Below are 23,857 nucleotides of genomic sequence, written 5' to 3'. Positions count from 1 at the left end.
GAGGCTGTGCCCCCTCGTCCTAGGCTCTCCCACCATGGGAAACATCCTTTCCACATCTACTCTGTCTAGGCCTTTCAACGTTCGAAACGTACTCAATGAAATCCCCCTCATCCTTCTAAATTTCAGTGAGTACAGACCAAGAGCCTTCAAATGTTCCTCATATAATAAATCTTTCAATCCTGGAATCACCCTTGTAAATCTCCTCTGGACCTTCTCCAATGGCAGCACATCTTTTCTAAAATGAGGACCCCAAAACTGTATACAATACTCAAGGTGAGGCCCACCAGTGCCTTATAAAGCCTCAGCATCACATTCCTGCTCTTGTATTCTCGACCTCTTGAAATGAATGCTAACATTGAATTTGCTTTTCTCACCACCGACTCAGCCTGCAAGTTAACCTTTAGGGTGTTCTGCACAAGGATTCCCAAGTCCCTTTGCATTTCAGATTTTTGGATTTTCTCCCTGTTTAGAAAATAGTCTGCACAGTTATTTCTACTGCCAAAGTGCATGACCATGCATTTTCCAACATTATATTTCATTTGTCACTTTCTTGTCCATTCTCCTAATCTGTCTAAGTCCTTCTGCATCCTACTTGTTTCCTCAACATTACCTGCCTCTCCACCAGTCTTTGTATCATATGCAAACTTGGCAACAAAGCCATCTATTTCATCATCTAAATAATTTATATACAGCATAAAAAGAAGTGGTCCCAACACCGAACCCTGCGAAACACCACTAGTCAATGGTAGCCAAACAGTAAAGGATCCTTTATTGCATCCCTTTTATCTATCCTACTTGTAATCTCTTCAAAGAATTCCAACTGGTTTGTCAGGCAGGATTTTCCCTTCAGGAAACCATGCTGACTTTGTCCTATCTTGTCCTGTGTCACCAAGTACTCCATCACCTCATCCTTAACAATTGACTCTTAACATCTTCCCAGCCATTGAGTTCAGGCTAAATGGTCTATAATTTCCTTTCTGCTGCCTTCCTCTTTTCTTAAATAGAGTGGAGTGAAAAATTTGCAAGTTTGCAGTCCTCTGGCACCGTGCCAGAGTCCAGTGAATTTTGAAAGATCATTACTAATGCCACCACAATCTTTAATGCTACCTCTTTCAGAACCCTTGGGGTCAGTTGATCTGGTCCTGGTGACTTGTGTATTTATAGGTCTTTCAGCTTTTTGAGTACCTTCTCCCTTGTAATAGTAACTGCACCCACTTCTCTTCCTTCACACATTACAATATCTGGCATGCTGCTAGTGTCTTCCACAGTGAAGACTGATGCAAAATACTCATTTAGTTCATCAGCATCTCTTGTCCCCTGTTATTTCTCTTGCTTCATTTTCTAGCGGTCCTATATCCACTCTCATTTCTCTTTTATTTTTTAACATACTTGAAAAAACTTCTACAATCCACTTTAATATTGTTTGCTTGGTTGCTTTCATATTTTATCTTTTCTCTTCTTATGATTCTTTTAGTTGCTGTCTGTAGGTTTTTAAAAACTTCCCAATCCTCTATCTTCCCACTAATTTTTGCTTTGTATGCCTTCTCTTTTGTTCTTACATTAGCTTTGACTTCCCTTGTCAACCACAGTTGTACTATTTAGCCATTTGAGTATTTCTTCACTTTTGGAATACACATGTCCTGCACCTTCCTCATTTTTCCCAGAAATACAAGCCATTGCTGCTCTGCTGACATCCCTGCCTGCAGCTCCTTCCAATTTACTTTGGCCAACTCCTCTCTCAGACCACTGTAATTTGCCTTACTCCACTGAAATTCTGCTACGTCAGACTTTACTTTCTCCCTATCAAATTTCACGTTGAACTCAATCATATTGTGATCACTAGTTCCTAAGGGTTCTTTTACCTTAAGCTTCCTAGTCACCTATAGTTCATTACATAACACCCAATCCAGTATAGCTGATCCCCTAGTAGGCTCAACAACAAACTGCTCCAAAAAACCAGCTCTTAGGCATTCAACAAACTCACTCTCTTGAGATCCATTACCAACCTGATTTTCCCAATCGACTTGCATGTTAAAGTCTCCCATGACTATCACAACATTGCCCTTTTGACACATCTTTTCTATTTCCTTTTGTAATCTCTGATCCACCTTCCAGCCACTGTTGGAGGCCCGTATGTAATTGCCATCGGGGTCCTTGCAGTTTCTTAACTCTACCCACAAGGATTCAACATCTTCTGATCCTATGTCACATCTTTCTACTGATTTGATGCCATTCTTTACCAGTAGAGCCACACCACCCCCTCTGTCTACCATCCTATCCCTCCAATATAACATGTAACCTTGGATTTTCAGCTCCCAACTACAACTATTCTTCAGCCACAACTCAGTGTTGGCCACAACATCATGCCTGGCAATCTGTAATAGTGCAATAAGATCATCCACCGTATTTCTTATACTCCGCACTTTGAGATTCAACACCTTGAGTACCATATTTGCTACCCTTTTTGATTTTGCATCCCTAATGTACTGATACTTACCCTGTTGGCTGCAACTATGTCCCATCACCCGCCTGCCCTTCCTGACAGTCTGACTGCATGCTATCTTTACTTTGTTACCATCTGTCCTATCCTGAGTCTCTTCAGTCTGGTTCCCACCCCCCTCGCCAACAGCTCTAACAAACCTGCCCGTGAGAATATTGATCTCCCTTTGGGTTCAGGTGCAACCCGTCACTATTGAACAGGTCATACCGTCCCCAGAAGAGATCCCAGTGATCCAAGAATCTGAAGCCCTGTCCCCTGCACCAGCTTCTCAGCCACAGATTTATCTGCCAAATCATCCTGTTTCTAACCTCACTGGCGCGTGGCACAGGCAGTAATCCAGAAATTGCTACCCTGCAGGTCCTGCTCCTCAGCTTTCTACCTAGCTCTCTAAATTCTCTTTTCAGGACCTCTTTGCTTTTCTTTCCTATGTCATTGGTACCAATTTGTACCAAGACTTCTGGCTGCTCTCCTTCCCTCTCTAAAATGTTGTGGACAAAATCCTGGCACCTGGGAGGCAACATACCAACTGGGTGTCCTGTTCACATCCACAGAATCTCCTGTCTATTCCCCTCACTATTGAGTTCCCTATCACTACCACTCCCGTCTTCTCTCTCTTTCCCTTCTGCACCACAGACCCATGCTTAGAGGCTATAACTAGGTCACCAAGGCCCCAAGAGGTCATCCCCCGACAAAAGTATCCAAAGCAGTATACTTATTTTTGAGGGGAATGGCCACAGGTGTGCTCTGCTCTGACTGCCTATGTATATTTCCATTCCTCCAGACAGTCACCCAACAACTCGCCTCCTGCAACTTCGGGGTGACTACTTCCCTGTAACTCTGACCAATTATCTCCTCACTCTCCCGTACAAGCCGAAGGTCATCCAGCTGCTGCTCCAGATCCCTAACACGGTCTTCAAGGAGCTGCAGCTGGATGCACGTCACACAGGTGTAGTTCCCTGGGAGACTCTGGCTCTGCCAGGACTCCAACATCTGGCATGAAGAACACACAACCGCCATTTACTGTACCAGGTACAGTTAGAGAAAAACAAAAAGAAAACCTTAACAGAAGCTTACCCAGAGCCATCGCCTCCTCCGAGCTGAAGCCTGACGCTTCTGCTCTCGCCACAGGCCTACTCCGGACAATAGCTGCTCCACTTGGCCCTCCTGTACCTTGATTTAGTTTGCAGTGCTCTGCACCCACTGCTGATAGGGCCTCTGCAATGGCCAAACGCCCGCAAAGCTCTCTTTTTAAATAAGCGTCGCCCCATTACCCCCCCTTACTGTAAACCTCAAGGAATCTGTGTTGTTTTACAATATGAATAAATGCTGTATACTCATTCAATAACTTTAGGTACCAGTTGGTCTAACTTTAATTTTCCAAATGCTCAGATATCTTGAGCCACTCAGTTTATACTTTAACAGATTATCATAATGGTGTGGGTTAACAAGTTAGTAATTGTATTGGATCCAAGAAAATTTTTTCTATTTTTGTTAAAAAAAAGAGCAGTAAGCTTGATTATTGGGAACGTATCTGAATTCTGTAACAAAGGCCATCTGTTTTAAGAAGAGAGAAAGAAAGTCTATGTAAAAGACGAGAGATTCAGACAGCAAGAGTCACGTTGGAAACAAGGAAATGGCAGAGAAATTCAGGAACTATTTTGCATCAGCTTCATGGAAGGCAGACAGAACCATTTGGAAAGGGTGTGGAATAAGAGGTCAAAAGAGAACAAGAATCATTAGACTCAATAGAAAGAAATTAAACTAGGTGGCCTTTTTTTGTAGTACGTGTGTTATTTTTCATCAGAAGTCTTGTTGCACACACACAGTTCCTCTACTTTTCTGATGCTCATAAACAGAAGAACTAATATAATATACTAAAGGTGCTGGAGGAACTCAGTGGATCAGGCCCCCAACTATGGAGTGAAATGGATAGTCAACATCTCGGGTTCATCTGGCCAATATAAAAACTTGAAGGGAAGGGTTGGAGCAAGAAGGAGCAGGTGATAGGTGGATCTAGGTTGGTGTGGAGCCTGTGGGTGACGGGGATATGAGGGCAGGAATAATGTCAGAAGTTAGGGAGGGCATGATGGATGGAAGTGAAAGGGGCAGAAGATAATGGAACGTGATAAGAGAGGATGGTAGAGCACAGAACAAGGGGAAGAAGGAGTATCAATAGGAGGTGTGTGATTGGCAGTTGGAGAGGGTGGGGAGGGAAGGGCATAGGGTATTAGGGTCAGCTGGATCAGGAGGAGAGGGAAAGAATAAAAATGGGAAAAGGGCCATTTGTTGGCTGTGATCATGACTAAAAATCCTTACTCAATTATCACAAGACTCATCAAATTTGCAATAAATCTATTGCTAGTTAGTTGTTATTTATTGGCTGTTGAATTCATTTATAACATGCAGAAATACACCAATTGCTATCTTATAATATTTCAAAGGTCCTATTTAATATTTGTTTTTCTTTTTTTTTAAATTACATCTTCCCATTCATTGTCCAATTTGAAAAGCTGCTCTTACAGCATTAAGTCCTGGCTGTTGTGAAGGTACGTTTGATATTTGCTTCCCTCTATTTACTTGTGGATGTACGTTTGGAATGAAAGCAAATTAAAATGTTCAATCCTTTTAAGTATGAATAACTAAATCCTTTACTCTTTCTGGAAAGCTAAGCATTTTTTTTTAATCATTGGTTAAGATACTGTATGGAATTGGCCCTTCCGGCCCTTTGAGCCATTGTGCCCTGCAAACCCCCGATTGAATCCTAGACTAGTCACGAGACAATTTACAATAACCAATGAACCTACTAACCAGTACGTCTTTGGACTGTGAGTGGAAACTGGAGCACCTGGAAGAAACCCAAGCAGTCACGGGGAGATCATACAAACTCCTTACAGTCAGTGGTGGGAATTGAACTTGGTCATTGATACTGTAAAGCATTGTGCTCACCACCATGCTACAGTCCCGCATTAAATTGAACTGGTATTTAATTTCAAAATACATGTTCTTCTGCAGTCAGTAAAACAAATAAATTTAATGTTGTTTGTTAAGTTAATATAAGGAATGAGATAACATTATGCTAAAAGCTAATAGAGAAAGTCAAATTGGATTTCTGAAAAGAGTTTTACGTTAAACAAACTTTCTGCAATGTGTTGAGATTGTAACTGGTAGTCCTGAGAGGAGAGAGCCTATAGATTTTCATTGCACTGGCATTCTCAGAAAATGTTAATAGAAGTCCCAGATTAAGGCTTTTGCACCGAATTAAAGTGTATTCTATTGGTGTCATGGTTTGGTATGGATTGATAATTGCTTGTCAGGCAGGAAAACACAGATTAGAACTCGATAAATTGGCAAACAGTAACTTGTGGAGTACCATAGGCATCAGTGCCTACTCCTCAGTTATTAATGGCATTTATCAGTGATTTGGATGTTGGCACCAACTGCAATGTATTGAAGTTTACTAATGAGAGTAGACATTCAAGATCAGTAACTGGGCTAAAACCTTTTGGTGTGGATATGTGTGAAGTGATCCATTTTGGTAAGAGAAACAGAAAAGTGGGTACCATTTAGTCTTACAGTTTGTGGAGTGTTCTTGTACTGAAAACAATCTTGCAGGTACAGCAAGTAGTTAAGAAGTCAATTGAAACATTAAATTTTATAGTGAGGGGATCTAAGTACAGGACCAAAGGTGTCTTGCCACTACTATATTGGGCCTGGTGAGTCAACACTTTGAATATCTTTTTTTAAAATCTTTTTACTGAGAGTAGAGACACTCTCTACTTGTAATAGTGTGTCGCAAATCTTCACCTGTTTGGTTTCAGGATGGTACACTGCTCTTTGAAGAATGATTAAGACACACGGCTTTGTATTCACTAGAGTTTAGAAGAATGAGATGAAAAGTAGTTTAATCATTAAATTCTGGCAAGGTTAGACAGACAGTAAGTGGGGAGTCAGTGCTGTTCATTAGGCACCATGTGTTCTCCACAGTCATTCCAGGAGCAAATACTAATAGCAGAAGACTTTACAAGGGAAACATGAGTTTCTGTTCAAGATAATGCTCTAAATATTAAGCATGAATGAACCTGCTAAGTTTTAAGCCTTAGTGTTCTAGTGTTTTAATTCAGAGACAATTAGATTCAGTACACTGAATTGATTCAAATAAAATATGAAACCATCTTCAAGCCTTTCCTCACTTTTAGTTTTTAAAAAAAGATGTTATGTGGGTTCTCATTATATAATTTGATCATTGTTTGCCATAAATTTGGCACAAATAGATGGGATGATCCATGTTCGATGACTTGACAACACTACTTGAATTGATCATATCTTAGGAACAAAATTGAAGTATTTGAAATCACCTCAGCGTTCATTAACGTACTAGACTATACAACCATAAAACATAGGAGCAGAATTAGGCCATTCAGTCCATTGGGTCTGCTCCACTATTCCATCATGGCTGATTTATTATCCCTCTCAATCATACTCTCCTGCCTTCCCCCCATAAACTTTGACAACTTGACTAACCAAAAACCTATCAGCCTCCACTTTAAGTACACACAATTACGTGGCCTCCAGAGCCATCAGTGAATTCCATAAATTCACTACTCTCTGGCTAAAGAAATTCCTCTTTTTCTCTGTTCTAAATGGATGCCCCTCTATTCTGAGTCTAGGACCTTCGGGTCTAGACTCTCCTACTATAGGAAACATCCTCTCCACATCCACTTTATCTGGACCTTTCAACATTCGATCCCCTCTTTCTTCTAAACTCCAGCACCATCAAGTGCTCCTCATACATTAATTCTTTCATTCCCAGAGTCATTCTTGTGAACCTCCTCTGGACCCTCTCCAATGCCAGCACATCTTTTCATAGATAAATGGTCTGAAACTGCTCACAGTACTCCAAGAGCAGACTGACCAATGGCTTATAAAGCCTCAGCATCACATCCTTGTTTATATATTCTAGTTCTTTCAAAATGAATGCTAATATTGCATTTTCTGTCCTTATCACCAACTCATCCTGCAAATTAATCTTAAGGGAATCCTGCATAAGGACTCCCAAGTCCCTTGGCACCTCTGATTTTTGAATTTTCTCCCTGTTTAGAAAATAGTCTATGCCTTTATTCCTTCTACCAAAGTGCATAACCATACACCTCTCTACATAATATTCCATATTCCATTTCTTTGCCCATTCTACCAATCTGTTTTATCTTTCTGTAGACTGTCTGCTTCCTCAGCACCCTCTACCCCTCCACCAATTTTTGTGTCGTCCATAAACTTGGCCAAAAGCCATCAATTCCATCATGCAAATCAATGACATATAATGGGAAAAGAAGTGGTCCTCACAACAACCCTTGCAGAACACCACTTGTCAACGACAGCCAACTTAAAAAAGCCTCCTTTATTCTCACTCTCTGCCTCCTGCAGAGTGTGTAGTTATGGCCCAAGTCTAGAACGGGAGATGCTGAAGCATATCAACAGTTTACTGGCTTTAATAAGAACAATAAATGTTAGACCATCAAGACTGTTAACTAAAACTCTCAAATTGAAAGCTATTGTCAACACAGCGGCTTGGAAGGGGTAACTTAATACTAAATGAATACCACTCCCTTACAACGACAATCTAAATGGTAGTCTTCTTTCCCAGAATAAGGACAGAGGTAAGCAGGGAGCATAGACTTTCCTCTGCTTTTGGTCTAGCCTTGACAGAGTTGGAAAGAGAGGAAGGGAGTTAAATACCACCACAATGAATCACTAATTGGCTGGAATGTGCATATTCACGAGCATGGTTGCTAAACTCATTCTACAGCCCACCTGCGAGGATGCGCAGATTCTGCGACAGTCTGTGGTTGTGACTCCTGGCAGTCAATCAACCTTTCATCTATGCTGCTGTCTTTCCTGTAATACTGTGGGCTCTTATCTTGTTAAGTAACCTTATGTGCAGCACCTTGTCAAATGCCTTCTGAAATCCAAGTAAACAACATCTACTGACTCTCATTTGTCTATCCTGGTTATTACTTCCTCAAAGATTTACAACCGATTTGTCAAGCAAGATTTCCTCTGAAGGAAACCATGCTGACTTTGGTCTATTTTATAATGTGCTTCCAGAACCTCATCCTTAATAATGGATTCCATCATCTTCCCAACCACTGAAGTTAGGCTAACTCAATAGTTCCATAATTCAATAGTTTCATTTAATATCAAAGAACATATACAATATACAACCTGAATTTCTCACTCTCTGCAAAGATATTCGAAACAGTAGAAAAAACCCCAAAGAATGAATGACAGGAAAAAGACATAAGAACCCCAAGCCCCCTGACCCCACCTACACACAAGCAACCCTCCTCCTCCCCCAAAATATTCTACCATAAAGCATCAGCATTCCCACCACCTACCATGCAAGCAACAGCAAAGCCCCCAAAGAGAGACCATGGTATTCATTCCATCAAGAGCTAACTGTTCACTCCAACATTTCAACATCCCTCAGTGTGTGTCTCTGTTTCTGTCTCTATCTCTGTCTGTCTGTCTGTCTCTCTCTCTCTCACACACACACACACACACACACACACACACACACACACACACACACACACACGACACAAATATCACTTCTTCTACAGCAACAGGGGAGACAACGTTGCCATTTTGATGTTACAGTCAATCTGAAGCATTGCGTTTTTACTTCGAGTTCCCAACGCGAGAATCAGCAAGTCGATTACCAAGTGCAGAGCCCTCCAACAGCCACTCTCGCTGTCTTCGATATTCCGGCTTATGTTATGCTTCAGTGCATGACACCGGCAAGAAGTCATGTCCACAGGGCAGTGCAGGCCACAAAGTCACCCGACTTCAGGCTGAACCTGGACATACCGAAACGCAGCCACTTGGTGAGCTCCAAGAATGGAACACTCCGTTGTACAGAACCACAGGTTTTGAGTGCCGCTGTAAATCAAAGATCCCAATAGGACCCCAGCCACCCTAAAAAAAAAAGACATTAGACTAAAAAAAGACAAAAGAATAGCAAGAATATAACTGTTTCACTAGTCTATAATTTCCTTGCTTCTGCCTCCCTCCTTCCTTAAAGAGTGGAGTGACATTTGCAATTTTCCAGTCCTCTGGAACCATTCCAGAATCTAGTGATTCTTGAAAGATCATTACTAATGCCCCATAGTCTCTTCAGCTACGTCCTTCAGAACCCTGGAGTGTATCCATCTAGTCCAGGTGATGTATCTACCTTCAGACCTTCAGCGTCCCAAGTACCTTCTCCTTAGTAATAGCAACTACACTCCCTTCTTCCACCTGACTCTCAAATTTCTGGCATACAGCTAGTGCCTTCCACAGTGAAGACTGACACAAAGTTTGTCTGCCATTTCTTTGTTTCCCCTTATTACCTCCCTACTCTCCATTATTACCTTCGCTCTGCTATCCACTTTTGCCTCTTTATTAGTCTTTATATATTGTCATCTGAAAAAACTTTTGGTACCCTCTTTTATATGAATGGCTAACTTACCTTCATTTGTAATCCTTTCTCTCTTCATGGCTTTTTAGTTGCCTTCTGCTGGTGTTTAAAAGCTTCCTAATCCTCCAACTTCCCACTGATTCTTTGCTATATTATATTGCCTCTATTTTTCTTTTATGCATCCTCTGACTTCCCGTATCAGCCTCCCTTTAGAATACTACTTCTTTGGGATGAATCTATCCTGCACCTTCCGAATTGCTCCCAGAAATCCAGCCATTGCTGTAATGCCATCATACCTGCTAGTGTCCCCTTTCAATCAGTTTGGCCATCTTCTCTCTCATGCCTCTGTAATTCCCTTTGCTCCACTGTAATACTGATACCTCTAACTTGAGTTTCTCCCTCTCAAACTGTAGGGTGAATTCTATCATATTCTGATCACTGTCTCCTCAAGGTTCTTTTACCTTAATCTCCCTAATCAAATCTGGTTAATTACATGACACCCAATCTAGAATTGCCTTTCCCCTAGTGGGCTCAACCACGAGTTGCTCTAAAAAGATATCTTATAGGCCTTCTACAAATACCCTCTCTTGGGATCCACCAACCTGTTTTTCCCAATCTACCTGCGTATCGAAATACCCCATGAATCAGAATCAGAATCAGGTTTAATATCACCGGCATATGTCGTGAAATATGTTGACTGTCGTCACATTGCCCTTTTTCACGGCTCCTCTATCACTCATTACAATTTGTATCCCACATCCTGGCTACTGTTTGGAGGCCTGTATGTAACTCCAATCAGGGTCTTTGTACCCTTGCAGTTCCATAACTCTACCCACAAGGATTCTACATTTTCCAATCCTAATGTATGCCACCTCTAAGGATTTGATTTCATTGTTAACTAACAGTGCCATCCCACCCACTCTGCCTACCTATCCTACTTCTCTGTGTCCAGTACATAATTCTCCGAACTCTGCATCTAGCACATAATTCTCCAAAACTTCCACTGCCTCCAACAGGATCCCACTACCAAACACATCTTTCCACCCCCCACTTTTCTGCTTTCCACATGGATTGCTCCCTACACAACTCCTTTGTCCATTGATCTTCCTCCTGGCACTTATCCTTGCAAGCAGAACAAGTGCTACACTTACCCCTACACCTCCTCCCTTACTACCATTCAAGATCCTAAATAGTCCTTCCAGATGAGGCGACACTTCACCTGTGAGTCTGTTGGGGGACATTTACTGTGTTTGGTGCTCTTGGTGTGGCTTCCTGTACATCGGAGAGACCAGACCTAGATTGGGAGGCCACTGCCGACCATCTGCGCTCCGTCTGCCAGAACAAGCAGGATCTCTTAGTGGCCACCCATTTTAATTCCACTTCCCATTCCCATTCTGATATGTCCATCCATGGCCTTCTCCACTGTCGGGATGAGGCCACACTTAAGTTGGAGGAGCAACATCTTATATTCCATTTGGGTAGCCTCCAACCTGATGGCATGAACATCGATTTCTCAAACTTCCCATCATCTCCCCCTCCCCCTCTTCCCCTTCACCATTTCCCACCCCTTTTTTCCCTCTCTCACCTAATTTCCTTGTCTGCCCATCGCCTCCCTCTGGTGCTGCTTCCCCCCTTTTCCTTTCCTCCATGGCCTTCTGTCTCTTTCACCAATCAACTTCCCAGCTCTTTACTTCATTCCTCCCCCTCCAGGTTTCACTTATCACCTGGTGGTTCTCTCTCCCCTCTCCCCGACATTTAAATCTACTCCTCAGCTTTTCTTCTCCAGTCCTGCCGAAGGGTTTCGGCCCAATGGTTGTACTTTTCTCCATAGATGCTGCCTGGCCTATTAAGTTCCTCCAGCATTTTCTGTGTGTTGCTCGGATTTCCAGCAACTGCAGATGTTCACTTGTCTGCCTACCTACCTGTCTTTTGATGCATGTGTTCCTTGGATGTTAAGCTCCCAACTATGATCTTTCAGCCACATATTGGTAATGCCCACAATGTCATACAGAACCTGCCGGTCTCTAAATGTGCAAGAAGATCATATGCCTTATCCTGCATGTATTTGAATATAACACTTCCAGTCCTGTAGTCATCACCCTTTTCAACTTTGCCATCATGCTACACTTCAATTCATCCCACTGACTACACATTGCAACTACTTGTCTACCAACTGTCCCATCATCAGCCCTATCACGCCACTTCCCGGCCCACTGCCAGATTAGTTTAAACCTCCCCAACAGCTATAGCAAGGCTGCCCACAAGGATATTGGTCCTCCTCAGGTTCAGGTGTATCACATCCTTTTGTACTGGTCATTTGTTGGTTATCCATCTTTTCCAATGATGACGTATGTCTGTGCACCTCATCAATTGTGCATTCTGAGGTGGCTCTGCAGTCCAGTTCCAGAAAGGCATGAACGTTGACAGTGAGGGCAAGTAAATCATCCGGCAATTGTTGGAGCAATTGATGTGGCTATTTTTCTGTTCCCTCGAGCAGCGACCAGATCTGCACAGTGACTATTCTCAAAGTTGTTGGAGGCTCATGTTACCAGAGCACACCGTCCAGTCTGGTCCTGAGCATTCCACTCAAGGTGCTTAGGTGCATTGTCAGCATGTGTGAGATTGGCTTTCACACAGTCCTTGAATCTCTTACAAGGTCACCACCTGTCTCTTCATCCTTGCAACAGTTCTCCGTATAACAATTGTTTAGATATTTTGGAATCCTCCATGGATATAACGTGTCCTGTCCAGCAAAGCTGGTCTTGCAGGGTCATTGATTCTATGCTTGTGCTGTCTGCTCTTTCAAGGACTGCCAGGATGATGACGTGGTCCTGCTAATAGGTCATAATCTTCTCCTGAAGAGATCCCAATGATCCAGAAATCTGAAACCAATTCATCAGCCAAGTCATCCTATTCTTACCCTCACTAGTGCGTGGTACAGGCAACAATCCAGAGATTACTACCGTGGAGGGCCTGCTTTTCATCTTTCTATCTCACTCCCCATATTCTCTCTTCAGGACCTCCTCCCTTTTCCTACCTCTGTTGTTGGTAGTAATATGGACCTAGCCCCGGCCACTGAAACAAGCAAAGCCGAGGATTCGGGGCCTCCTGCTCCGGAGATTCCAGTTACCACACAGTAGCAGCAGCAGCAAAGCGGGCATTTCAGAAGTTCTCCAGATGTTCCTCCATACTCTCACGTCCATCTCCATCAAATCAGAATTGTGCACGGTCCTCTACTTGACAGATTACAGATATTCATCACTGGAGAGGCCGTGCGTGCTGCCGTCACACCTCCATCTTCTCCTCCACTTTATATTATGTAAAAATATAAAGATAAATGAACAAATACATATAACTATACATCTGTGCCCACTTGAGATTAGTTTTGCACTGGAGTCCAATATCTTCCTGGCATTTCATGTTGCAATTTAGCGCTGTGCATCACAATGCTAATAAGTATATGGTGATTATAGGTGTAATCAGTATATAGTTAAATCACGTAGTAATAGGAGGAGTTGGAAATTATTTTTAGTTTTAGTGTTGCAAGGTGGATGAATACATGGCTGGACTGTCAATATTGGTCTGCAGTAATCCATTGCAATTCACTCATTATAAAGAGCAGAAACAGTGAAATCAGAAGTACAGTTTGCATGTACAGATACTTAATTTAACTGAGAAGAGTTTGCCAGCAGCATATGCCATTGAGAAGTGTTGATGCCGCACACTTGCCTTGTCCTGAGCCAAGTCAAGTCTCAGAGTTCTGGAGCAAGCCACAAACAGAAAAGTCTCTTTTTTTCTCATATTGGTGATCTCACGTAATTGCAAATAACAGCTTTAATTTTACAGTTAGATTCTATCTGGGGTGGCAGACTGATAGCTTTTATATCTTTATTAACTTATCAAGTATTCCACTGACCGCTCTTGAAGGTCAGTCGTGTAGTTGACAAGCTCTTCATTTCCATATGTATATTACTTGTCTTCAGTTAATTGAATGCAGGTCAAAGTTGATCAAAATGTGTGTGAAATCTCTCAACTAAGTATCGTCTGTAGTAGGTCTTCAGTGAGGTGCTCATTTGTGACCACTTGTGAACTTTATTGAGTTTTCACGCTTCATCAGGATTAAAATTGCCATCCTGGAAGTTGAATGCAAGGACCAGGAAGGACTAGTAATGGTGCAAGTAATGGTGGGATCCTGATAAATTGTTCATTTTCCTCTTTACACTGGATTTCATAGTGTTTAGATGGGAGGGGTTTTGTTTCTTGGCATGTCCCTGGCTTTACCCAGCTTTACATTCAAAAATATTGACAAACTATTAGAAATGATAGCAATTTAAAATGTGTATAAACAATTGAAGTATTTCATCACCTAAAATACTGAAATGCTTTTAAATAATTAAAGTGTTATTGAAAATAAATATTGTATTAAAAATGTAACTTGCCCTGTCTGTTTTTGTCATAGCTAAAAGCTCCATTGAAGTGAATGGTTTTTAATCTTCATAAACCAGTATGTGTATTGGATTACTAAATATCCGGGATGTTCTGAGGGCGACACTGTGAGACCCTCAAAGCCAGAGTGACCTGGGTTTTAGGTCCTGACCTCTGGTGCTGTTTGTGTGAAAATTACGTATTCTTCCTGTGACCCTATCAGTTCCTCCTAGGTTCTCCTCAGAGTTGCCCAGATTTCTCCCACGTCGCAGAAAGTGTGCTGACTGGTAGTTTAATAGGTCATTGTAAATTGGCCTTAGTGTGTAGGGAGTTGGTGGCATGTTGGAAGTATAAAATGTGATTAGGGTACGTCGGCAGTATTAATGGATGCTTGATGGTTGGCATGGACTCAGTGGACTGAAAAGCCTGTTTCCATGTTGTATGTGGGATTGTTGGCAAAGTTCAGCTAATAATTATAAGCAGGATGATGTCATACCTGCTTATTTTACTTTCAATAGCAAGTTAATAAATACAAGCACAAGGTTAAATAATAATTCTAGTCTGAATTTTGCATAATTAGATAAATTTTCCTCCAATCTATCTCAAAATAAACAATGATTATTGGTAAGACTCCATTTAGTAAGTATGCTTAAAAAGACTAGCAAAGAAACTTACCTATATCCATTCTGGGACATGCGGGGGTCATCAAATACAAACCCTAATGCTTAATCATAAGTCTTGTAACATTGTTGCTTGAGACGTACATTTGCAGAACAAATAGGATAGCATGTAAAATTTGTTAAAGGAAGGAGAGTGGGTGGTTTGTTGTTAGCCACAGTTACCAGGGTTGTGGCAATGTGAGATACCAGCTCACATTCTTCTCGTGTGTTGGATGAGGCATTCCTTTATCTCTTGGCAGCACATTCATGTAATTATATCAAAAACTTTACTGTTTGTATTTGTTGCCTAATAGGTGTGACATTTAAGGACAACATGTTGGTTTAAGTGAACATGTTTTTTTCTGATTGCAACTCGCAGGTTAATTTTTCAGTAGTAATCACAAGGAGGCATTAGCCTTACCTGGGCTGCTTTTGAAGTTGACTTGTACTAGTCAACTCTGTGGAAATTACAGTAATAATCATATAGTATCCATTTTCACTATACTGCAAGTAGTTGAACTGTAGAACTTCATATTACATATAAATTATGTCTTGTAACATAATCATTCCAGTTTCATATTAGTAAAATCAGTCAAAAATCAATTCTTGTCCTAGTGGCACAGAAATAAAAAAAATGTTAAGCAATCTTTTATCTAAATTGCTATAGAGAAGATTAGGACAAACTATTTGTTCTTTATTAGAACTGAAATGTAAAGGCAATGTGTAAAAAGTTTTGAAAATTCAGGCTCAGATAATTAAATCTTGTCTTTGCCAGATAAAAAGAAACTACATTATTGTGCACAACCTCACTTGTTACAAACACCTTTTAGGGTGCATTCTCCAGATACCTTATAAGGTAACTGTAGCCTTCAGCCAGGAGCAGATGTCATCAGGTGGTTCCCAACCTTCACCGAGTGTTTCGACCCTTAACCACGACACTCTCCAGTTGGTGGACCGGCAGTGGTGGCCAAATCACTGCCCATTTGCTCCTGGCTTCCAGCTTCCCTCCTCTCAGCTACTCCAACTCCAACAAGAGGCTCGTTCGGCCTCTTCCCCCATCCTACGAGCTGCTTGTTTTTTGCTCCTTTCGTCCAGGCCCAGATCTGACAACAACCGCCATGCTGATTTGGCTGGGAAACCTCTGCGGCCGATCTCCACAGGGAGCAACCATGCCTGCCATCCCTTGTCTTTACACTCCTGCACTAAGGGCTGGTACTTCAAGGCCTTTCTCTCGTGGGCCTCTTCCCATCCCTCCTCCCATAGCACAGTCAGCTCAACCAGAATTATGTTCCTGTCTTCGGTTGACCACAGTACAATATCCGGGTGTAGGGTTGTGTGCACCACATCCGGGAACTGCAACCTCCTTCCCACATCGACCCTCATCTCCCAGGACCTGGCCATTAGCAGCAGATTGGGCTTTGGTTGTTTGGTTACGAAAGGCCTAGCTCCCTCTTTGATGAAGGTGATGGCCTTCCTCAAATCTGTGCCAGCCGTCCTCTTCTTGCGTCTCTCTCACTCTAGTGTGTCAGCATGAGCGAGGAGCACCTTATCATGGCGCCACCTATACCATCCTTGAGTTAGAGCTGTTTTACACCCGGACAGTATATGAGCCAGTGTCCCCTTTTGACCACAGAGCTTACAGTTTGGGTCCTCTCTCATCCCACATGTGTACAGATGTAATGGTGAAGGAAGGGTGTCATACATGGATCGCAAGAGGAAGGAAATACGGAAGGGCTCCAGTCTCTATAACTCTGCCCATGAGATCTTGCGCTTAGGCAGATCCTATTTTGTCCGGGCACCCTGGGACCCTTGTTCCACTGCTAATAAAAACACTAATAATGTCTTTTCACTAATTTATCATTATTTATAAATGTACTGAAATGTTTTTCTAATCCTATGCAATAGCATGCTATTTATGCATTTCTGTTCCCAGGCTTGACTGAACTTGCGGATAGCCCTGGATCACTGGAGGTTGAACGCTGCAAATCACCCACCTCAGGTAGAGGTAATCAGTTTCTGGCCATTTTTACTTGTGGTTGTTTATGTTTTAGCTTTGTTATTTCATTACATCTGTGCCAAGAATTAAGCAAAATTATCTTATCTCTAATATTAGATCAATTACTTCAAATAGACTGCAATTTTATTACTTCATAGCAAAGACAATAACAGACTCTATTTGATCAGATGAACATGAATCAACATGCTCAAATCCATTTCTCATTGGTAAGAATATGTTATTGGTCAGAAACACCTATCTACTTTCTGAACCTGTTATAACTACAAACATAGTGTACAATGGTTTCTATAGAAAACATAAATGTCAATAATTTTATAGCATAATAATACAGTTAAATGAAATAGAAATGTTATTGATGCTGGAATCCCTTAGGGGAGATATTTCAGTTTTAACTTCCTGTAGAAGGGGTCATAAAAATAATAGTAATTTTTCAAGGAAAAATAGCTCTTGAAATTTTCACGTAGTGCACTTGTTGGTGTAGCTAGTAGTTTGCTGTATACAGGAATGCAAGTTCACACCAAGCATCAGTAGATCATCCACATAAATGCTACTCTTAATTGAAGAAAATATCTATAGGATGTATATATAATATGTTATCCTATTTGCTAGAATCTCTTTTCTCCCCCTTCAAGCCTTCACATGCCCTTTTCTGTCAGGGCCAATCTATATGCCTACACAGCTAAATTGAATATGTAGGCAAGTTGTTTCAAGAATATGGATGCAGTACAGAAAGAATCTCACAGGAGTTGTCAAGGTGAGTGAGTTCATATTTAAGTGGCCGACCTGTCAATTCTAAAGTATCTCTCCGCTGTTCAGTTCACCACGCCCCATCACCAAGCTACTAACTACCTTTATCAATCTATATTCATTCATAAAAATTATCTACTTTGTCATGGTCACAGACAGATATATAAACAGACCAGCAGCATTGCAAACCTTGCAACCACAGCTTGCAAATCATCAGCTATTCGAAACTGGTGGTGATTCAGGATGCTACTGTTATAAAAATCAGTTTTGCAGGTTGGGCTAAGACCTTTTTGCCTTGTTCTGACTCCTGAGGAAGAGAACCACTTGACACTATGATTGGGTTTTGTTCGACTTTAACTTTTATCATAAGATGACCAGCGTGAGGTTGTCGCATTGTCGTTGATTCTCAGTTGCACAAATGATTGAAGTTCCTCAGCCATTTGCATGTGGAATATGTTGAGAGCATTGTGAAAGCATACTGGTAGGCATGTCCATGCATAATGTTGATATCAAATATAAGAGCAAACGTGTAATGCTCCAGTAGCCATCATGTAAGTATGTCAAGAGTGGAAATGTATGGTATCCCTGAGAGGAAAATGGCAATCTCTCAGTGAAATGGAACACATGCCAGGATTAGGGAGCTTAGTGTCTGATAGTGAATGGCTAGTTGCCACCTGGCTTTTTAGCAAACGAAATAGGGAATGGATTGTAAAAGTGTCCTGCGTCCTACACCTGCTGTGAAAAGGACTCAGTGATAAATTAGGGGAAGTTTCATGTAGAATAATATACACTTAGTGCACAGAGTTATTGATGGCACTTTCGCTGTGTGACACTTAGCACTCAGAGGGTGTCATACGTGCACAGTGATGCTGTATTCTGTGCGGTATTCATTTTGATATCCTTCACACAAAACCTGAGGCGGACTGATGCCTGCTTTGCTAGTCTTTGATTGACAGGGTGCTGCTTGGGCCACTGCTGGAGATTCTGGAGTACCTATACCTTTGAACTTTACTGACTGATCAGCTCTAGTCTTCACTGTCATGATTTCCATCTCATGCACCAGTCATCTGCTTAATCTGATGCTTCAATCATTAGGTTGCGAACAAGTCCTCAATAGAGCTCCAGCACTCAGTGATCTTCTCATCAATCTCCAAATGGTAGGAGAAGTTCGTATTAGAAGATAAGGAGAACCTTTTGCTGAATGTCCCTTGATTCAGAGCCTAAACATCCAGATCGCATAAATAATTTTTTAAAATAATTTTCCAAAGTAATAGTAATATTATTTCAAAAGAGCATTTGGTGGGGTGAAATATCAAAATCCCCCACATCAAAGAGGATGCATTTACAAATACGTATTTTTCCTAGAGACGTGGTAATTCCAGGACAGACCATGACAGAGCCATTGTAGTTAGAGCCTTTTCGTGACACACAGCATCTCTGCCCTTCTTGCACTTTTGCCATTAATGACAGGACATAAGATTCAAAGAATATATTCTGATCCCAATACTGGGATAGAAATAAAGTTATTCTAACACTGTTACAATGTGCATATATACATTGGTGGTAAAGTTTGGAAGATCTTTGATATTTAAAGGCGTAAAAGGAGTTGATATTAAATCTTTGCGTTTAAATGTATTGATGAAAAAATCTATAGTATCAGATGTTTCTTCTAAGGTGATCAAGATTGTGGACTCAGAATTTTACAGCAAAGAAGGAAGCTTGCTGAAATACCTATTTTATCCTACACTTATTATTTTTAGTTTACAAATAATTAAGCACTTCTAATTATATAAGAAACTACAGTGAATAATAATGAATGTCTGCAGCTTGTAATCAATTACACTATGGATTCATTTAATCTCCCTTGCCCTTTCTACAGGTTTGACACCTCCAGTGCCATTGCCTAGATGACTCCATAGACATCTGCAAAACTCTACTTCATCATTATTTGTTATGCACCTCATAATCATTCTGTCATAGAAGAAAATGGATAAAAGATAAAGATTGGTTTTATTTGTCACATGTACATCAAAAAATACAGTGAAATGCATTATTTGTGTCAAATCAAATCAGCAAGTAATGTCCTGGGGACAGCCTGCAAGCGTTGCCATGGTTCCACCCCAACGTAGCATGCCTACAGCTCACTAACCCTAACCCTAAACATACTTCTTTGGAATGCAGGAGGAAACCGGAACGCCCTGAGGAAACCCACGTGGTCGGGGGAAGAATCTACAAACTGCTTACAGACAGGAGTGGGAACAAAACCCTGATTGGTGATTGCTGGAGCTGCAAAGAGATTGCACTAACCACTACTCTACTCTGTGAAGTGGCTTTGCACATGTTATCATCCACCACTTCTTTTGAGTGCAGAGCATGAGTAATTCCAGTGTTGACAAAAGATTAGAGTCACAGGCTGTATTACTCGTGCCGACAGGATATTCTTGCGAACTCCTGGAACAGAGGTGTCCAGGCCTATTCAAGATTTAAGATCATCTAATGTCATTTCCAGTAGACAAGTGTAAAGGAGAACGAGATCATTGTTATTCCGAATCTGATGCAGTGCAAAAAAAAACACGATAAGATAAAGTGCACAATAATATAAAAACAAAATAAATATAAATACATAAGATACCTTCTAAACATAGGTTGATTGCATAAAATTATGCTAGGTACAAGAGTGCCTGTACATAAGGTGGCTGATAGGAAATGATAAAGTAGTGGTGGGAGGAGGTGAGGTAGTGAGTGAAGGAGTTGATCAGCCTTTACTGCCTGGAGAAAGTAACGGTCTTCAAGTCTAGTGGCCCAGGCATGAATGCTACGTAGCCTCCTCCCTGATGGCAGTCCAGGAGCAGGATGGATGGACCCCTCATGATGTTACTGGCCCTTTTCCAGTAACTTTTTGTACCCGTGTCCTTGATGGTGGGTAGGCTGGTGCCAGGGATGCGTTGGGCAAATTTGACTACCATTGTAGAGCCTTCCTGCCTTCCACAGTGCAGTTTCTGTACCATGCGTTGATGCAGCATGTTGGGATGCTCTCTGCTGCGCATTTGTACGCACATAGATGTGCATCGTCCAGCCCTTCAGCCTCCTCACAAAGTAGAGGCATTGGTGAGCTTTCCTGATTGTGTAGAAAGTGTTCTGGGACCATGAGAAGTGCAGTCTCCATTGCTGTGCCACTAATGTAAAGAGAAGTATGAATGGTGCAAGTTCTGCTGAAGTTGATTAGCATCTCCTTTGTCTTGTTAACATCGAGGAAGTTGCCTGGCAAAGGCCTCGAGCTCTTTCACCTCCTCCCTGTAGGCCGTCTCATCGTTGTTGGTGATGAGTCCCACCACTGTTGTGTCATTGGCGAACATGACAATGTGATTACTCAGGTGTTTGGCTGTACGGTTACGTGTGAGCGGAGTATACATCAATAGGCTCCGCACACAGCCCTGTGGAGCTCCCGTGTTGCAGATGATGAGGACGGAGGACTGGCTGTGCGTCCTGACTTTCTGAGGTCTGTTGGTTAGGGAGTCCAACTCTCAGTTGCACAGTGGTGTATTTAGACTGAAGTCTAGCAGCTTGTCACCAAGATCTGTGGTACAATAGTGTTGAATTCTGAACTGAAATCCAAAAACAGCATTCTGACATAAGTGTCCTTGTTTTCTGTGTGTGTTAGGGCCAGGTGCACGGCAGATGCTATGGCATCTGTCATAGAGTGGTTCTGTCAGTAAGTATCTTGGTGAATGCATCGGTGCCAATCATCATGCTGACATATGAGGGGTGATTGATAAGTTTGTGCTAATCCACCTGCGGTCTTTTATTGGTTCTCCACCATTATGTCCTGTTTAAGTTTAGAGAAAGTAAGAAGTCAGACATTTGATACATCCTTTAAATTTGAGCAGATATGGCAACCTTTTATCCAATATTTTCATTTAATTTGATTTATTACTTTTTCAATTTTTTTTCAAAAGTTTAGATTTGATCAGAAAGTCTTTCTTTCTTTCTTGGTCGTACCTCAAAATGGACGGCCCAGTCACTTTTTTTTGTCTTGTTTTTTTTAATAGTGTAAGTGGGTTTTTTTTTCCTTTTCATTTAAAACACAATGTTTTTTCCTTTCTCTTTATAAACTGGTAAGAGGAGAATTGTTATTTTCATTTTTTTATTATATATTTTATACTAGTTTAACAATATCTATGATTTTGACAATGTCTATCTTAACCTTGGTTTATATTGTTACTGATATATATATATAAAATATGAACTAATTCTCCTCTTGATTGTATTTATGCTTTTTTTAAATCAATAAAAAGATTAATAAAGAAAGAAAGATAAGTTTGTGGCCTAAGGTCAAAGGAGTCAATTTTAGAAAACCTAGCACATTTATTTTTCCTACATTTACACATTTAGTCCAGCGGTCGTGGAGCATACGGATCCCTTCATTGTAGAAGTCGGCATCTTGGACCTCCAGAAAGTGGTCCACAGCAGGAGTGATTGATAAGTTTGTGGTTTAAGGTAGAAGGAGATGAGTTATTAATTTCAAACTTTCTGCATTTTCACTCATAGTTGAACTGCACGTACATGTAATGAGAGCTGTATAACTCATCTCCTTCTACCTTAGGCAACGAACTTATCAATCACCCCTGCTGTGGACCACTTCTACAAAGAAGGGATCCATATGCTTCACGACCGCTGGACTAAGTGTGTACATGTAGGAAGGGACTATGTTGAACAATAAATGTGCTAGGTTTTCTAAAATTGACTCCTACCTTAGGCCATAAACTTAACAATCACCCCTCGTATGTCATAATGACATATGTCATTATTTAGTGAGTTTTCGTAGCAGCAAACTGAGTTTACATGAGATAATAAGAGGTTTCAGTGCAGCACTCAATTTTCTTTATTTACTTATTTTTGATTAATAGAGCTCTGTGCCAGTAATTAATGTCAACTGTGGTCACAAGCCAACCACTGGTTGCTGGAGGTACTGTTTTCAAAGTGAGATTTTGACCAATACACAGAGCATTGTTGTGAGAGCAAGTGGAAGTGCCTCTGGCCACACTAGTCCAGTGCCATTCATGGCTTTCAAAATGCCGCCGTAAACGACTGAGCAATTCCATCTGTTTGTGGGTTGCACCATCATCAGCGGCGTGATGTTGGTGAACAGGTGCAAAAGGTCGGAAGAGTGAAAACATGGGCAGAAATGTGATAAAGTAAAATGTGTTCATGGATGTATGGAAAGCAGTGAAGATTCTATCAAAGGTTAAACATGAACTATTCTGTAATTTTTATTACTAATTTTATTTACTTGCACATTATAGAGACCAAAGGTTAATGCATGATTTTGCCAAACACTAAGAAAAACAAAAGTTCTAGTTGGGAGCATCTGAATAAAGTAACCTAATAGTACATGTAATTATTGTGTTAATAATTTTATTGGCTGCGTGTTTTTTGTTGTTGGAGACCAGATTGCTATTTTATAGTGAGGAAAAAATCTTGTAGAACAATAAGAAATTATCAGTGGATCTGATGGGTAGTGAATAATGACAAATGGAATTTAAACCAGAGAATGGTGAGGGAGAACACTCAAGGAAGAGGAGGACAATATACACAGGATGCTGTGAGATGTGGTGGAGCTGAGAAACTAGATAAAGTTAGGTATCCACAGATGTCTAAATGATACAGGTTAGGCAGATAGAGTCATTCAAAGTATCTTCCTTTATTAGTTGAAATTAGAATATCTAAGCACTAAGGTCAATGCCAGAGCTATGTGGAAAGCTAATTAGACGAGTATTGCACACAGTTTTGGTCATCATACGATGAACAAAATCTGATAACATCCAAGAATCCTCACTGGAGATCAGTAAGGATGTAACCAGGAGTGGTGAAATTAAATTTATAACAGAAGATTGTCTAAGCGAAGTTATGAGACAATCCATTTTCCTTTGAAGGAAGTTCATAAAGAAATAAGGTAACACAATAGAAATAGCAAGATATGAAGAAAACATTTTCACTCAAAGGGTTTTGAGGGTGATTGAGAAAGTTCTTGAGGCAAACTTTTTCACTGTATTTTA

At 41.0% G+C, this 23,857-nt stretch overlaps 1 protein-coding gene across 10 annotated transcripts in view; it reads left to right on the top strand.

Annotated features, from left to right (window-relative positions):
- The window catches only part of stxbp5l (syntaxin binding protein 5L), a 348,597-nt gene that overhangs the window by 258,610 nt on the left and 66,130 nt on the right, over positions 1 to 23,857 (top strand). For 7 of the 10 annotated variants that reach the window (XR_010018308.1, XM_063050647.1, XM_063050643.1 and 4 more), the window contains one exon: positions 16,971 to 17,042. Coding sequence is in view for 9 of the 10 variants with exons in the window: in XM_063050647.1 (XP_062906717.1) it covers positions 16,971 to 17,042 (72 nt within the window). In the remaining variant the exon portion in view is untranslated. The remainder of the gene's footprint in view (positions 1 to 16,970; positions 17,043 to 23,857) is intronic. The other 3 variants (XM_063050648.1, XM_063050644.1, XM_063050646.1) reach the window with 1 other exon arrangement.

Source organism: Mobula hypostoma, chromosome 6 (assembly GCF_963921235.1).
Source record: "Mobula hypostoma chromosome 6, sMobHyp1.1, whole genome shotgun sequence".
In the NCBI taxonomy this organism is placed as follows: Eukaryota; Metazoa; Chordata; class Chondrichthyes; order Myliobatiformes; family Myliobatidae; genus Mobula; species Mobula hypostoma.
This window is presented reverse-complemented; position numbering and strand designations above follow the sequence as displayed.